The sequence below is a fragment of the Hyaena hyaena genome, unplaced genomic scaffold, assembly GCF_003009895.1.
Source record: "Hyaena hyaena isolate Hyena2069 unplaced genomic scaffold, ASM300989v1 scaffold_201, whole genome shotgun sequence".
NCBI classification, from domain to species: domain Eukaryota; kingdom Metazoa; phylum Chordata; class Mammalia; order Carnivora; family Hyaenidae; genus Hyaena; species Hyaena hyaena.
In genome coordinates, this window is record NW_024080833.1 from 2,154,035 (window position 1) to 2,171,225 (window position 17,191).

Sequence of the window (17,191 nt, forward strand, 5' to 3'; positions counted from 1 at the left end):
GGGGGACGGAGGGGAACGGAGCGGGCGGGACGGAGGGGGATGGAGGTGGATGGAGGGCGGGACGGAGGGGGATGGAGGGGGACGGAGAGGGACGGAGGCTGGACGGAGAGGGACGGAGGGTGGACGGAGGAGGACGGAGGGCAGAATGGAGGGGGACGGAGAGGGACGGAGGGTGGAGGGTGGATGGAGGGAGACGGAGAGGGGATGGAGGGGGACGGAGGGGGTGGGATGGAGGGGGACAGAGGGGGGACGAAGGGGGACAGAGGGCGGGATGGAGGGGGATGGAGGGCGGAATAGAGGTGGAGGGTGGGTTGGAGGGGGATGGGGGAGGGGAATGGAGGTGGATGGACGGGGGATGGAGGTGGATGGAGGGCGGAATAGAGGTGGAGGGGGGAGGGAGGACGGGTTGGAGGGGGAAGGGGGAGGGAGGGCGGATGGAGGGGGAGGGGGAGGGACGGTGGGTGGGAGGGGGGAGGGACGGCGGGTGGAGGTGGATGGAGGGCAGAATAGAGGTGGAGGGGGAGGGAGGACGGGTTGGAGGGGGAGGGGGAGGGGGAGGGGAGGGAGGGCGGAAGGAGGGCGCGGGGGCGCCTCTCCCTCCAGTACCGCGGGAGGAGGGCTCCCGCCGGCCCAGGACGGGAGACCTTGCAGGCGCCGACACAGGCCTCGTGGCGCAGGGTGGAGGGGCTCACAGACACCGGGTCGGTGCGGGGCGGGGACCTGGGGCGGCCGAGCACCTGGGGGGGGGGCTCCTCCTCACCGACATGGGGCAGGCTTCAGGGGGCAGCACAGCGGCCCCGGGGGAGGCAGGACCTCCTGACCCCAAGCCGCGCCCTCCTGCGTGTCCCCCTGAGTGAGGCCGACGGCCTCCTCCAGACCAGCGCGGCCACGCGGGCGCCAACAGGCAACTGTCTGGTTTGTTCATTTCCCTCTTTTCTTTTTTCCTTTCCTCTTCCTTTCTCTCCTCTCCTTTTTCCCTTTTGGAATCAGGTTCATGGTTTCTGATTTGTTTCTGGTTAATTCAAACACACACACACATACACTGTTCAGGCATTTTCACTCTATTCTATTTACACCTTTCCTATCCTTTTTCTTTCTTTTCTTTTTCTCTGGATTTAGCTTTCTAGGTTGGTTTTGTTTTGTTTTGATTCTCTGGTCTTCTTTTACCCCTTTCATTTTTCTCCTTATTTGGGATGCGGCTACCCCCGTCTTTTAACTTTTTTCCCAGGGTTACTTAAGCAAATCCAAGCATCCCTGGTTGAAGGTCTGAACGCTCCACCCCTGCAAGCAAGGATCAGCCCTGCAGAGGACCAGCCACGGGGAAAGAGCCGCCAGACGCGACAACAGAGTGTACACACACACGCCTCGAGTGTCAGGCCCTGGGCAGTGTGTGACCCCTTTTTAATATAGTGTTACTCTCAGGTGCAGGATATGTAGCAGGCTATTAAAACATGTAAAAGTCAGAAACCTAGCCAAAATGACAAAATGGAAGAATTCTCCTCAAAAGAAAATTCAGAGAGAAACGAGAGACAGAGAAATGCACAAAACAGATATAAACAATATATCTGAACAAGAATTTGGAATAACCGTCATAAGACTAACAGCTAGGCTTGAAAAGAGCACAGCAAACAGCAGAGAGTCTCTTGCTGCAGAGGCCAAAGACCTAAGAACGAGTCACAATGAATTAAGAAATGATATAAATGAGATGCAAAATAAACTAGATGCAGTGACAGTGAGGATGGCAATAGCAGAAGTGAGAACAGGTGAAATCGAAGATAAAATTATGGAAAATGATGAAGCTGAAAAAAGAGGGAAAGGAAATGACTAGATCACAAAGAGAGAATTAAAGAGTTAAGTGATTCCATGAAATGAAATATCTGTGTCACAGGAATTCCCTATGAAGAAGAGATGGAGAAAGGGGCAAAAGGCTTCTTTGAACAAATCCCACCTGAGAACTTCCCTAATCTGGGGAAGGAAACAGGCACCCAGGCCCAAGAGGCACACAGAACTCCCTTCCAAATCAACAGAAGCAGGTGGACACCATGACACGTCACAGTAAAACTGGCAGAACACAAAGACAAAGAGAATTCGGAAAGCAGCCAGGGGCACACAGGCCTTCGCCTACAAGGGGCGACACATAAGCGTCGTAGCAGACTGTCCACTGAAACCTGGCAGGCCTGAAGGGATTAAATTGTGAATAGGAAAACTATGCAGCCAAGAGTCATTTATCCAACAAGAATGTCATTCAGAATAGAAGGGAAGATAAAGGCTTTCCCAGAAAAATAAATGTTATTTCTTCAGGGGCACCTGGGTGGCTCAGTCAGTTAAGCATCAGACTCGATTTCGGCTCAGGTCACAATCTCATGGTTTGTGAGTTTGAGCCCTAAACCAGGCTATGCACTGAGTTTAGAGCCTGCCTGGGAATCTCTGTCTCCTTCTCTCTCTGCCCCTCCCCCTCTCTTTCTCTCTCTCTCAAACTAAACAAATAAACTTAAAAAAATAAAAATAAAATTAACATCTTTCTTCAGTCTCAGCCATATTTTCAGATGATTCTACCTGCATTTATACCACTAAAATAGATGTTAAATACTGCTGTGGAATTATATTGTAACATTAAGAACTATTTGCTTTCAACTTTTTAAAGCATTCTGGAGAGTCTTCCACTCTGAGAATACTGTAAACTTCATACATAGTGTCCAAGTGTGTCAATATCCCAGCAAAGTTTTTCGTGGGTTTTTTGCAATCTTGTATATTTGTTTCATAAATAAAACATACTTTAAAAAGTGATCCAGTTTTTAATTTAAGACACTGAATGCCTCAGTCACTGGATATGAGCAGCTAACAACTGGTAGACTTGTAAATACTTCCATGATTATGAATTACACTGAGATCCCCAACACTGAGGATACACAAACTGTTTTCAGTACCAATGCTTCACATTTACTTTGATACTTACGCTATACTCAGACACTACTCCTTTATAAACTTCATAAAACTCTTCCACATTAACTCGATCCATGTTGAACTATATGAAACAAAACAAAACAAAACATAAGCCAACAAACAAAAGAACATAAAATGTGCCACACTTAGAACTCAACACTTAGGACCTCCTGGATATATTTTCTTTACTTTAAAATAGAAATCTTGCACAAATTAAATACTCTGAAAAAGTGTTGTTAAAGACAAACTCATCGATAATAAAAATGCATAACAATTATTGAGCACCTGCTATATCAAACATTGTTCTAGGTCCTGCACACCATCATCTCATTTAACCCCTTCAACAACCCCACGACATAAGTCACATGATAGACATACGGGTTATGTAACCTTCAGTTTTGTATATTCCATCTCAAGCAAACTGACCCCACCGGTCATGTCCTCAACCACTACACTATACCTCTCTTTGAATAAAGCCTCATTCTACACACAAACACAAACACACACACACACACACATTTATATACAATGTCATGTTGTTTACTGACAGATTAGCAGCAGAAGAACTATTACTAATGCATGGTACTTCCAATTTTTCAGCAGCCAAAAGTAATACCCTTTTCCTCCCAAACATTCAGAAAAATCCCTAGTTAGCATTTACACAAGTCGTCTGGAAATCTAAATTCAAAACAAATTTAAGAGAATGCTTATAAGATAAATCTATAAAGACTCTTTACTATCTAGGCTGGATTCAAATTTAGTTAAAAATAAAATTTCATTAAGTTCTAGGGTCAGGGCACCTGAATGGCTCAGTTGGTTAAGCACCCAACTCTTGATTTAGGCTCGGGTCATGATCTCATGGTTCATGGGATCAAGCACCGGGTCAGGCTCTGCACTAACAGGGACAGTCAAAATAAATAAATAAACAAACAAAAAATAAGTCCAAGGGTTTCAAGAACTAAGACCTTAATTTTTTTCCTTGGCTCCGAATTTACAATTTTAGGGGCACCTGGGTGGCTCAGTCCATTAAGCTTCTGACTCTTGATTTCATCTCAGGTCATGATCTCACGGTTTGTGAGATGGAGCCCCGCACTCGGCTTTGTGCTGACAGTGTGGGGCCTGCTTGGGACTCTCTCTCTTTCCCTCCCCTGCGTATGCACTTTCTCTCTCTCTCTCAAAATAAATAAATAAACTTAAAAAAAAAAAAAGAATTTACAATTTTATTCTCTTCCCTACTTTGTTTCCTTATTGTTGCCAGAAATGAAGATCACTAAGAAATTTCTGCCTACCCAGGCAATAATTCACACTGGGAGGATCTATTTCATAGACAACAGAACTGTTATGGGCAGTGAATTTTGTCTGAGTTCAGTGTTTTAGCCCACATTCCCACCCCTTGTTGAATTTTTAATATAACAAATAATAACAGAATACATAACTTAAATTTAAGTACTTATATTTTGCACTGGAAATTCTACAAGGCATTGTGTAGAGTTATTTTAATTTGCAATTTATTTTTTCATTTAATTTGTAAAATAATCCATTGAGGCAAATGTATATGTGCTCACTGACCAGCAGACCCACGAGTCTAGAGGGCAGCTGGCCCATGACTCAGAGCTTCCTGATGCCCAAGCTCAAGGGCTGCGATTGCCACTAAGCCACCATGCTTCCCCCAGAGGTGCAATTAATCTTTTTTTTATCATTATTCTTGTTTTCCCTAAGCACCTACTTGTGGCCAATGACCATTCCAGGTTGTAGGCCTAGAGTCAGATCAATGTTTAAATCTGAAATTTCTACATAACACATATTTTTAAAGCAGGCTTAGGTCCTACAATCTGTGACTATAACACCTTTTAGAACGTTTTGCCTAGCAATTTCTTGGTAATCCTAGAGACGATTCTTCAAATATCAGCTCTATCATGAGCCTCCCAGTTTTGCCCAATGACTTTACAAACCAGTTGGTATTTCTGAACTCTTTTTGGCTTGTAGGCATTCCTACTCATCAGGATACAAAGTTGTTGGAATCTTGGTTACTGCTCTGGCCCCTGATTTTGGATGATCCTAAGACTCAAAAGAAACTAAAAGCAGTTCCTTTTCAGAGAAAGAACACATAAGTTATATTGGTAAGAAAAATCTCAGCTTCAAAGCTGGTATTTCATTATCAAAATAGGGTAAACTTGCTAGCTTTGAAACACGGTTTATCTGATTCTTATAATAATTTGTACCCAATGTCTTGTCAAGTGCACAGGTAAGTACAGAACAAAGGCGTGAGCTCTACAGAAGTGGATGCTGTTTGTTCAGTGAAGGTGTCCCTATAAATGCATCCACAAGGCAATTCGGGAACAGCCATGGGCTCCGGAGGCCCAGGGGCATGACTGCCAACAGAGGGACTGAAATTGCTAACGACAAAAAAGGTTTTGAGGGAAAGTCCAGAAACCAACAAATGGCCCTGGTTAGGGGGGAAAATCTCAACTGATTCTCCTTCTCCGTTCTCTTCTCAGTCATTAATCCAGACCCCCCAAAAACTCATTAAAACTACTCAATGCTATTTCTTGTTTGTAGGAACTACATACATTGTTTCTGTCTATACTCATTTCGCAACTTAGGTCCCAGGAATTTTATAAACCTATCTTACAAGCTTAAATTAGGTGTACCCTTTGAATTTTACTTCTCTCAGTGAAAGATTATATGGGTAAAACTATTTCAAAAACATACTTATTATAAGGTTATCAGGTTCAGTAACTACATATTTTTATTTTTAATGTGTTGAGTTCACAGGTGCACAAAGAAAAATCAATGTACATTTAAAAAAAATCTCTCAATAGGTTATGACTCATTGCAAACTACCTACCATTTGCATAGCTGAGATTTCAAAACCTGCATCCCGGATAGCCATGAGGATCTTTCCCAGGAGTCCTAAAAATACAGACAAAAATACAATACAATATTGCCAAGGCATTTAGTTTCTTAGAAATGCAAATATTCTACCATCAGAGCACTTTGCTTACACTGTATATGAAGAAACCACTTATTTTTTTAAGGGAAACTAAATCCCTACTATTGAGCATCACATGTAATCATTTGATTTACCTAGTGAGTGCTTCAGGAATATCAACCATTATCCTGAAGATGATGTAAAAAATCTTTAAGATATTATTTTGCCTTTAAGACCCCTGAAGTTAGTGATGTAGAGAACATGCAAATCAAACCACTGACACTAACATTACAAAAAAAAAAAAAATTAAATGCCAAAGTACTGGATATGGGAGTTCCAAGGATGAGGTCAAAAGAGAAAAATCAAATTATAACTGAAGTGGTGGCAGAAGCTTTCAGGGGAAATGAAAGCATGAATTGATACTTAAAGGCTGTTGGTAGATGGGATTATATGGGTACGCAGACATAAAATGACAGAAGGTTCAGGTCTGAGAAAATGTGAGCATGTTCACATGATAATAAGATGTCAGAAAAAGGAAAAAAGAAACAGCTGAAAAGGAAAGGGACTTAATCCAAATTGATGAAGGCCTTGCATATCAACATGAGGAATTTGGTCCCTACCTCCTGGATCAGTGCTTTGTCGATTCTAGGAGTCTAGGACTGATGTTGAGATTCCCTTAGTTTAGTATAAAAATCTTCTAAGCTTCTTTTTCCCAAGTCAACTAAACCCACGTCCATACATGCACACCACTGCCCCATATATTCTGGGCGACCTGGATGCTTACCTACTAACCCAAAGTCACCAAAGAGTGTCAGTATCTGAATTGAGCTTTTATTTACTATTTCACTGCAGCCCAGTGGTGCTGTCCTAATTGTAGCCGGTTGAGAGACAGGAGGGAAAAAAAGACAATGATGTATCTATTTCTCAAATGATAACATTTGTACCAAGAGAAGGCCAAATGATTCCAGAGTGTACTGTGAAAAAACAAAGGTTTCTCAGAAGTCTGAAGATAGAGCAGGCCCGTGCCAACTCAGAGCAGTCAGCGTCACATCCCCGTTGAGTTTGGTGACTCAGCTTTGTCAAATATCCATCATATTAGTGCTGTTAACTTGAATTTTATCCATTTTATAGTTTTGTTTGTAATGAATTTGTAAACTGCTTCAGTGATACAGTTCTTTGCACAAAGGTTTATATTTAGTTTTATATTTAGACATACTTAAGTTGCACTATAATTACAATAATTTATGTCAACATTGGGGGCCCCTTGGAAGATTTTTCTTCCAGAGGAAACACTGCCAAGAGACAGAGAGTCACTGAAAACGTTGAGCAGAAGAATACAGGACGAAATAGCGTTTTAGGAAGACTGCTGATGTAATAATGACAGGCAAGCAGTCAGAAAAGGAATAAAAGAATAACAAAGGCTTCTGAAACCTTCCAGCACGCTCGCTGGACTTGGACAGCAGCACTAGGGAAAGAAGTAATGAATAAAAGACATTTCCAAACAAGAACAGGACTAAATGGGACACAGCGTGTGAAGATATAAAGAATAAAGGTTTCGAGTCCAAGTGACTGAAAGGTTGACAGCACCTTTAAGAGGAAAACAAGCAATAAAAACAAATTGATTAAGCGCCTGGGGAAGGTCACAAAGATGAAAGGACGGACAGCTGACTAGTGAGCTGGGCCCAGGGCCCCTCGCTCCCTCTACTGCCCTTGGAAAGCGGACTCTGCTCGTCTTTCCCACCCCCAGAGGCTGCTCCAAGGACACACAGCGATGTGGCGTCGAGAACGCCTGCATGGTCGGTGTGACTGAACCCACACGGCCTCTACAGACACTCTCAAGGCTTGGCGGGTGGCTGTGGGATCGCTTGCCTTGCTGCTGCCCAAGGCAGGCCTTGTATGTAAGTTTCTTTGCTTTTGGAAACTGTCACCTGCCAGTGTGGAGTGGCCTTTCTGTTTCTTCCATCTCTCCCTGTGAGTTCAGGGACCAGTTTCTGATTACACACAGAAAGTTGCCATGGAGGTTATGAGCCAACAATTAAGGGAAAAACAGCAAATTATTTTGAACATAGAAACAGAATCTTAGAACAGAACAGTGATCGGCATTTGAGAAGACAGCATATCCAGTGACTAGAAAATGATTGGTGAATGAGTGAATAAACTCCCTATTAGAAATAGGTGATAAAGGATAACATTCCAAGAGATAATAATGAGGAGTGCAGACAGGTTAGGGCTGGAATGAGGAGAACAGAGGTCTGCTTATCTGACAAAAAGAAGATGAAAAGCAAACAAACAAACAAACAAACAAACCCCAACAACAACAACGACAAAAAACAACCTGGGAAGAATGGATTTTAAGAAAATATCTGAAGTTTGGGAATTAAAGAATGAAAATGAATAAAGAAGGGTGCGTAAAAAGAGACGTGCAGGAAATTAAAGAAGAAAAATATTACAAACAGAGGGGGAAATTCTTAGAATAGAGGGACAGGGGACAGTCCAGAAAAGGAGATTAAGGACCGTGGGGATGCAGAGAAAGCCTTCAGCGTAAGCAGGACGGCATGCTGACTTTAGAGGCACTTGGAAGATGTGTATCAACAGCGTGTTAGGAAAAAGTTAGACGACCTGCTAAAAATCTGTACCAAAGACTCAGGCGATACTGGATATGACAATGTTAACCAAAATTCTAAGTCCTTAATCAATAGGAAAAATATTAGTTAGGAAAGAAAAAAACAGATTAACAATTACTGGGGACGGAGCTCTTTAATATGAATTGATACCATTTTGTCCTTAAAGCAATACTCCTAAACAGAGACTACTACCCACCATAAAGATGACAATGTATCAGTTTTGGGAGGTTAGAGAACTTGCCTGAAACCACGATGTTAGTGTATCTCCAAATCTCACTGTCTTTCTACAAGTTTAATGAGACAGAGAAATGCACACGTGGAAGCCTCATATGTAAAATGCACTGGACACTGTAACTCCCTAAGGCAAGGACCACGTTCATTCCGGTTCTCACCTCAGTTCTCATTGTATCTCAGGACCTAGGGTCGTGTCCGGCGTGTAGTAGGTATTGAACAAATACCGTTCACTGAATTCAGAAATAACCAAAGAAACAATCACGGCTCTGCCTGATGCAAACCTAAGGAACTCTAGACTCTTCAGAGCAAACACTGACACAAGTGAAAACACTGGCAAATTACAAATGGGTAATTAAAGTTAGAGAGAGGGAAAAGGATTATTTAAAGATGTGGGCTTAATCATCTGGGAAGAAAAGTTCATACTTATTCGTGCCATAAACAAACAATAACCCAAAATGCATTTAAGGTAAATGTAAAAACAGATAAAATAAAAAACAAAAACAAAAAGAACCCCCAATAAATTGGAAAACTCAGTAGGTGACTATTTTTTCCTCATGATAAAGGCAGGCTTTTTAAATATAAAAAGCGGGGGTGGGGGGTGGGGGAGAGGACAGTTCTGTATCTGCTGTGGCTGAGTAGCTCCTATTGGAATATAACCTTCCCTCAGAGAAGAACTATAAACTCTAGGGAAGAAGAAAACATAAAAATACAACTACCTGGAGGTATTGAGTGGGTTCCCTGTTTTTGCAGTATTTAGCTCGGTTTGGGCAACCATGGCCACTGAAAACGGAGTAGACAGATAATCCCAGGAAAAAGAAAAGCCAGAGAGGAAAGCCTGACCTCTGTGTCAAGTCTGCTGCTCAAGTCTTGGGAAAACGGAAGCATTCGTGCATGAAGCAGACTCCAAATATCCCAGCTATGATTAAAAGGACTAGGGCGCCTGGGTGGCCCAGTCAGTTAAACATCTGACTTCAGCTCAGGTCAAGATCTCATGGTTCATGGGTTTGAGCCCTGCATCAGGCTCTGTGCTGACAGCTCAGGGCCCAGAGCCTACTTTGGATTCTCTGTCTCCCTCTCTCTCTGCTCCTCCCCCACTCATGCTCTGTCTCAGTTTCTCTCTCTCAAAAATAAATAAACATTTAAAAAATTAACCAAAAAAAAAAAAAAAGAACTAAACTAGGCTTTGAGTTACCACCCATCAAAGTGGGAACAGAGGTTGCCTGATCAATTCAGCAAGTTAATACTTGTTGCATTTAAAATATCAATATATCTTTGAAGAAGAAGACAACACCTATAATTTTATAATATCTCATTCATAATATTCAGGTTATGCTCCAAAATTATTTGATATATGAGGACAGAGAAAAACATGACCTATTCCCAAAACAAAAGAGAATGATGAAGACCAACCCAGGATGACTCAGATGTTACAATTAAGAAACAAAGATGTTAAAGTTACTGTTGTAACTGCTTAACGAATAAAAGAGAAATACACTCAAAATACATGAAAATATAGGAAATATCAACAGAGACTAAGAACTATAAAGAGGATCAAATAAAAACAATAAAAATGAAAAACACTTATATCTAAACTACAAAACTCACAGTAAGAGCAGAATAAGTTTAAACATAAAAAGAGTCCATCAATCTGAAGAGAGATCAACAGAAACTATTCCATTTGAAGAAATAACAGTTTTTGAAAAACAGTGAACAGAGTATTGGGCTGAAACAATACCAAAGAGCCTAACATACATGTAACTCGAGTCTAAAATAATACAGAAAATATTTAGAGATATAATGGCTGAATTTTTTTCCAAATTTGTTGACCTATTGAATCAATTTTTGTGCCTTTCAGCCAGTCTCAAAGAAATATCATCATCCATGCTGCTAATAATCAAAAATAAAGAAAATCTTGGGAGTAGCCAGAGAAAATGACTCACTGTATATAGGGAATAACAATTTCAATGACTGCTGACTTCTCATAAGAAAAACAGAGACCAGTGGACAGCTAACAATTTTAATGTGCTAAAAGAAAAATAAAATTGTGAATTTGAAATTCTATGCCCAGCACAAAGCTTCAAGAATCATGGTAAAATATGGGGCGCCTGGGTGGCTTAGTCGGTTAAGCGTCCGACTTTCGCTTAGGTCATGATCTCGCGGTTCGTGGGTTAGAGCCCCGCGTCGGGCTCTGTGCTGACTGCCAGCTCAGAGCCTGGAGCCAATTTCAGAGTCTGTGTCTCCCTCTCTCTCTGACCCTCCCCTGCTCACGCTGTCTCTCTCTCTCTCCTAGAAGTAAATTTAAAAAAAACATTAAAAAATAAAAAATAAATTAAAAAAAAAGAATCATGGTAAAATAAAGACACTTTGAGAAAAAAGAACACTAAAGGAATTTGTTATTACCAAACTCCTACTTCCAAAAATGATAATGGGAAGTTATTTAACTTGAAGGAAAATAAAACAAGATTAAAAATAGGATCTTCAGGAGAAATGATGAGCATAATTAAAGGTATACATGTGGGTAAATACAAAAGATTATTTATTTCCTCTTGATTTCATTAAAAGACATATGCCTAATGTGGACACTTGGGTGGCTCAGTCAGTTAAGCAACTCCTGACCTCAGCTCAGCTCTTGATCTCAGGGTCATAAGTTCAAGCCCTGTTGGGCTCTGCACTGAAACCTATTGAAGAAAAAGAAGAAAGATTAAAGAAGAAGAAAGAAGAAAGAAGAAAGAAGAAAGAAGAAGAAGAAGAAGAAGAAAAAGAAAGGAAGGAAGGAAGGAAGGAAGGAAGGAAGGAAGGAAGGAAGGAAGGAAGGAAGGAAGGAAAAAGCCTACTTAAAAAAATACGTCTGATTAAAAAAAAATTTTAACATTGTAGGTTTAAAATGTACGTGAATTTAATACATATCAGAAATATAACATAAACCGGGTACAGGGAGAAAATGAACCTTTACAACTGAAAAATGTCCACATTTTATGTGAAATAGTACAAGTATTAGCACATTTTAAATAGACTGAAAATTAAGAAAGTATACTTTAATCCTTACAAGAGTGATTTTCAAAAAACAGTCCCCAAATAAGCAGCATCAACATTACCTGGGAACTTGTTAGAAATGCACATTCTCCAGGACCAACACTAGATCCAATGAATCAGAATTTCAGTGGGTAGAGACCAAAAATCATTATTTTAACAGACCCTCCATGTGATTCTGTTATACACTGAAATTTGAGAACAAAGCCCTTGAGTAACCACCAAAAACAAAAGGAAGGAAGGAAGGAAGGAAGGAAGGAAAGATACATATGGCCAATGAATAAATTAAAATGGAATTCTTAGAAATATCAATTAATCCAATAGAAGGATAAAGATCAAAAAGGGGGAGCAAGAATAGAAAACAAATAATAAAGCAGTAAACCTAAAACCAATCATACCAATAATTACATTAAATGTTAGTGGACTAAAAATCCCCATTTAAGGCAGAGATTTTAGATGAATTAACAAAACAAGATTCAATTATATGCTATTAACAAAAAAACAACTATAAATAAAAAGATACAGATAAGTTGAAAATAAATGATGGAAAAAGATGCCAGGCAAACAATAGATATAAAAGAGCTGAAGTGGTTATATTAACTTCTGATAAAGTAGAATTTATGACAAAGAGTACTGCCAGAGATAAATGTCCTAAGCAGCATTCGGGAGACTGCTTTAGACAGAGAGCAGGAAGAAGATGGATGTTCATGATAAAGCAAGCAGTGAGCACAGATAAAGAAGTATCTTGGTGGAGGGGAAGTCCACCCCACCACTGAAAGAAGTACTTACAGACCATGTTTAGAGATTTGAATTTGACTTGACAGGCCAGAAGTTCTCACAACTTTTTGGCCTCATGGACACTTTAGCTTTCAGAAATTATTAAAGATTCTAAAAAGCTTGTATTTATATAGGTTATATCTGTCAACATTTGTTATGTTACAAATTGAAGGATAAAATTCTTAAATATTAATTTAAATATACCAAAAATTCTTTACATGTTGGCATAAGTAACATTTTGTGAGAAAAATAACTATATTTCCTAAAAAAACATTTAATGAGAAGTATAGCATTGTTTTACATTTAAAAATATCTTTACTGTCTAACTTAATAGAAAGCAGCTGTGTTCTTACATCTGTTTCAGCTTTCAATCTGCTGCTATGTGTTGTTTTGGTTAAAGTATATTTAGTTAGAAAATAGTGAAGTATTTTAATAGCTTTTAATGTAAATGTATTTCTTCTTCTTTGACAAACAGTATTTTCTTAAAATCTCACAACAACATATAATTTCAAACTTCTACCAATGAACTTTTTTTACTCTGCTACATTAAAATCCACTGGTCCATCTTATATTTTGAAAGGATCTTTTATCCATGCATGATTTTGTAACATCACACATTGATCATTTGGAAAATATTAGTTCACTGAGTTGTACAGATCTTCCAAATGCTGACTCATTTCATTACAGTACATCAGGGGAAAAAAATCACATTTGTTAACATCACCACCAATTTCATCAGAACAGCCTGTAAGTTATTAGGAAACTGTCAAGCTTAAGGTGGTAAATACACTTTGGCAAGAACATAATTATGATTTTCATTTGTCATTTTACCTTTTTTTGCATTTTTATCTTTGGCAACAATTTTTGTCAGTTGTCATCTCTTTGAAATAGCAGGCTTACTTAATTTCAAGAAAAATTCATGCCAAATACCTAAGTTTGAAAAAACCAGAGCTTGTCTGCCAGTCATTCTTTTATGTAAAAATGATATTCCATGAAAAAGTCTTTTAGTTGAGCTCAAAACTCAAACAAATGCTGTCCCTAAATATCACATATTTCAGGATAGAACAAAAGTGCTTTATGTACACCTCCCATTTCTTCACATACTATATCAAAAAGGCATATACTGGAAGGTCAAGAATTAATAAAATTAATAATTTTTTCTGCTTCATCAAGGACATTCTTTTTTAAATTGTTTTTTAATGTTTATTTACTGTTGAGACAGAGAGAGACAGAGAGACACGAGTGGGGGAGGGGCAGAGAGAGGGAGACAGAGAATCTGAAGCAGCTCCCGGCCCCCAGCCGTCAGCAGAGTTGGATGCGGGGCTTGAACTCATGAACCATGAGATCGTGACCTGAGAAGAAGGCAGACGCTTAACTGACTGAGCCACTCACGCGCCCCATTCTTAAGTGAAAGTGGCTTTTTTTTTCTACAAGCACATGATAATTTAATTAAAAGAATAAGTGACTATTGGTACACAGTACAGTTTTCTCCCACTATCTTTTGCTAAGGCACCAGCAGTTTTACCCACCACTGGCTTTGTACCATTAGTGCAAATGTCACATTTCAAAAGGCAAATAAAATGATTATTATTTTGAAAATAGATTTGATCTCACAGATACCTTAAAGGGTCTTTTCTAAGAAGTAAAATGTTTTACATGATTACATAAGAATCATTTAAATATGGAAGCAGTATTAAGCCTCGTACATAACCAATACAAAGAGAAATCTACCTCTATTACAAATGTATAATCACATTAAACCATGCCCCCATGAAAATGTACCATCTGAACAGAATAATTCTATTCACAGATAAACCAATAGAAAAGTTATAGTTCAAGTAACATTGCCATTCTGCCAAGAACAGTCAGACGTGAGTCAAGGATATTGCTTTTTTTATATTCAGTTGGTTGTGTGTGGAGGCAGAATAGAGAGGCATTTAAGAAACCTGTTCTGTGTGTAACAGCTTAAAACAACAAACTGTCAATAACCATATGTCCTTTACTTTGTTCTAGACAGAAAATGTTCAGACTGAACAAATAACAATAACTATGTAAATGAAGTAGCAAAAAGGGAAAAAAAAGTGAAACTCCATGCCTTGCAGCAAACAAGTTCAAAACGGTCAAACAAAGCAGACTGCCCTTTTTCCCCCCCTGGCTGATGTTTGCATAGCTAATTTGTTTTTTAATGGTTTGCTTATAACTCCATGAATGTTCTTAAATTTTTTGAATGTCAAATCACCTCTTCTTCTCCACTTCCAGTGCCTTAGTTCATATCTCTATACCTTTCACTTGGATTGTTCAAAAGGGTGTAATGGCCACCCTGTGTCCAATCCTTAATATCACACACCCATTGCTTTGTTTTTCTAAAAACTCTTGCTTCTCCTGGGATTAAGAGCTCCCTATTCTCTTTTAAGGAAACTGATCTCACCGGTCATTTGATTGGAATGGGAGCTGCCTGCCATTTTCCTATACAACTCTATGACTATGGTCATGGTCTCTGTGAGTAGTCAAGAGGTGAAAGCCGACCTATTAGCACTCTGCTAAGATCAGAGCAATTCACATAGGAATGGGCCTATCACTGGCAAAAGCCAATCAGAGGCCTTCACTGTTTTGCTTTTTTTAAAGCTAGAACCAGGGGAAAAACACTTTCCACTATGTCCGTAAGTAGGGAAGCCCTTCACTGCTAGCAACCAAAACAACCCAGAGTTAAAAATGAGTTATTCTCCCTTGCCTTATAGCTGCCAAAAGGGGTAAAACCTCCCACCGTACGGCAGAGAAAGAGGAAGATTACTGAGGTTACTAAAAACTACACAGGAGATATTTGGCCAAGGGCTAAGTATCAATTTGCTCTCTAGGCCACAGATGTAAGTCTTGGCAAATAATCCAGTCTGAAAAGCTCTCTTCTTGACCTATCTCAGTTTTACCTCTACATGGTCTCAGTTTCTTTCCTCATTTGTTTAAAAAAAAAAAAAAAAAAAAAAAAAAGTAGTTCCTCCCTCATAGGCTTGTTATGAGGATTAAATGTGTCTTTGTGTGTAAAATTCATAGCGTAGCCAGGGGCACACAATAGCACTAACAGGCCAGTAGTAGGTAATAATCGTCACAAGTGAATTAGTAGAAATTCAGCTGCAGGCATAGCTTTGCTTATAGAATTTGCATGAATCTATTTTTCTCAGTTCTGTTAAAATTTTATACCTCCCCTTCCAAAAGAGAACACCGCTGCCAAGACATCTCAAGGAGACTGTGCTAGAGTCCAGGTCACGCGTAAGGAGCTGGCTGCACTGATGGAGCAGAAACAGGTCACCCGGGTCACAGCAACACCAGCTACAGGAACAACAGAGCCTGGAAGACCCAATGGTTCCCCAGAGAAGAAAAGTCAATGTAGTCGAAGCCACACAGTGACATCCATGCTAGGAGTAAGTCAGAGCAAGAGGAGAGGGGGAAAGAGGGTCCTCACATGACACTGACACAGCAAGGCCGAGCCTATCTTTCTGCCACTAGGAACTCCTGAATATTTGCAGTGAATTTTGTAGAGGGCTGGAGTCCAGTGTCTGCAGGTGGGTGCACGCATGAGTAAGAACATTTCTACAGATTCGTAAAGAATAGTTAAAACTTTAAGTAACAGGGGCGCCTGGGGGGCTCAGTCGGTTGAGCGTCCGACTTCAGCTCAAGTCATGATCTCGCGGTTCGTGGGTTCCAGCCCCGCGTCGGGCTCTGTGCTGACAGCTCAGAGCCTGGAGCCTGTTTCAGATTCTGTGTCTCCCTCTCTCTCTGACCCTCCCCTGCTCACNGAGGAAGGATAGACTGAGCAATGATGACCAAAATTCCGTCTAGTCACAGAAATGGAAATTTGCCCTAGTCTTTTCCTTTCCTTAAACAGAAACTTTTACACTTTCCAGGCAGCAATTTAAGTGCCTTTAAAAACAAAACTAAACTGGGGCGCCTGGGTGGCTCAGTCGGTTGGCGGCCAACTTCAGCTCAGGTCCTGATCTCACAGTTCGTGGGTTCGAGCCTTGTGTTGGGCTCTGTGCTGACAGCTCAGAGCCTGGAGCCTGTTTCAGATTCTGTGTCTCCCTCTCTCTCTGACCCTCCCCTGCTCACACTGTCTCTCTCTCTCTCAGAAATAAATAAAACATTAAAAAAAATTAAAAACAAAACAAAACAAATTTTAAGCAACATTTGAAACAAAGTCTGCCTACAAAACTCCACGCAAGAGGAAAAAGGGCAGGATAATAGTTGATTTAATACATAAAAATGTTAAAAATAAATCAAAATCATAAAACAAGGTGGCAAGTGTAAGATAAACCAGCTCACATATCCCCATTTAAAACAGTCTCAGTTTGGATAAAATGTTAAAGCCCAACCATGTTCTATTTATACGATATAGAAAATAAAATGAATTGTATAGTGAACAAAATCAAAATAGCCAAATGGGTAGCAATATTAACAATAAACAAAATAAATGTCAGGGGAAATAATATCTCAGGATATTTTAAAAAGTAAAACTAGAGTATCATAAATCTATATGCACAGAATATATGACATGGCATTTATAAAAAAAAATGTTAGAAATAAAGGAGAAACAGAAACATACCATTCTCCAACCAACTCTTGCAGACTCAATGGCAAATATTATGAATATTAGCAGACT

At 39.9% G+C, this 17,191-nt stretch overlaps 1 protein-coding gene across 2 annotated transcripts in view; it reads right to left on the minus strand.

Annotated features, from left to right (window-relative positions):
- NME7 (NME/NM23 family member 7) overlaps window positions 1-17,191 on the minus strand; it is a 253,854-nt gene that overhangs the window by 137,197 nt on the left and 99,466 nt on the right. For both annotated transcript variants that reach the window (XM_039241877.1, XM_039241878.1), the window contains exons 8-9: window positions 5,792-5,856; window positions 2,957-3,025 (exon numbers count right to left, since the gene is read on the minus strand). In XM_039241877.1, the coding sequence (XP_039097808.1) occupies window positions 2,957-3,025; window positions 5,792-5,856 (134 nt within the window). The remainder of the gene's footprint in view (window positions 1-2,956; window positions 3,026-5,791; window positions 5,857-17,191) is intronic.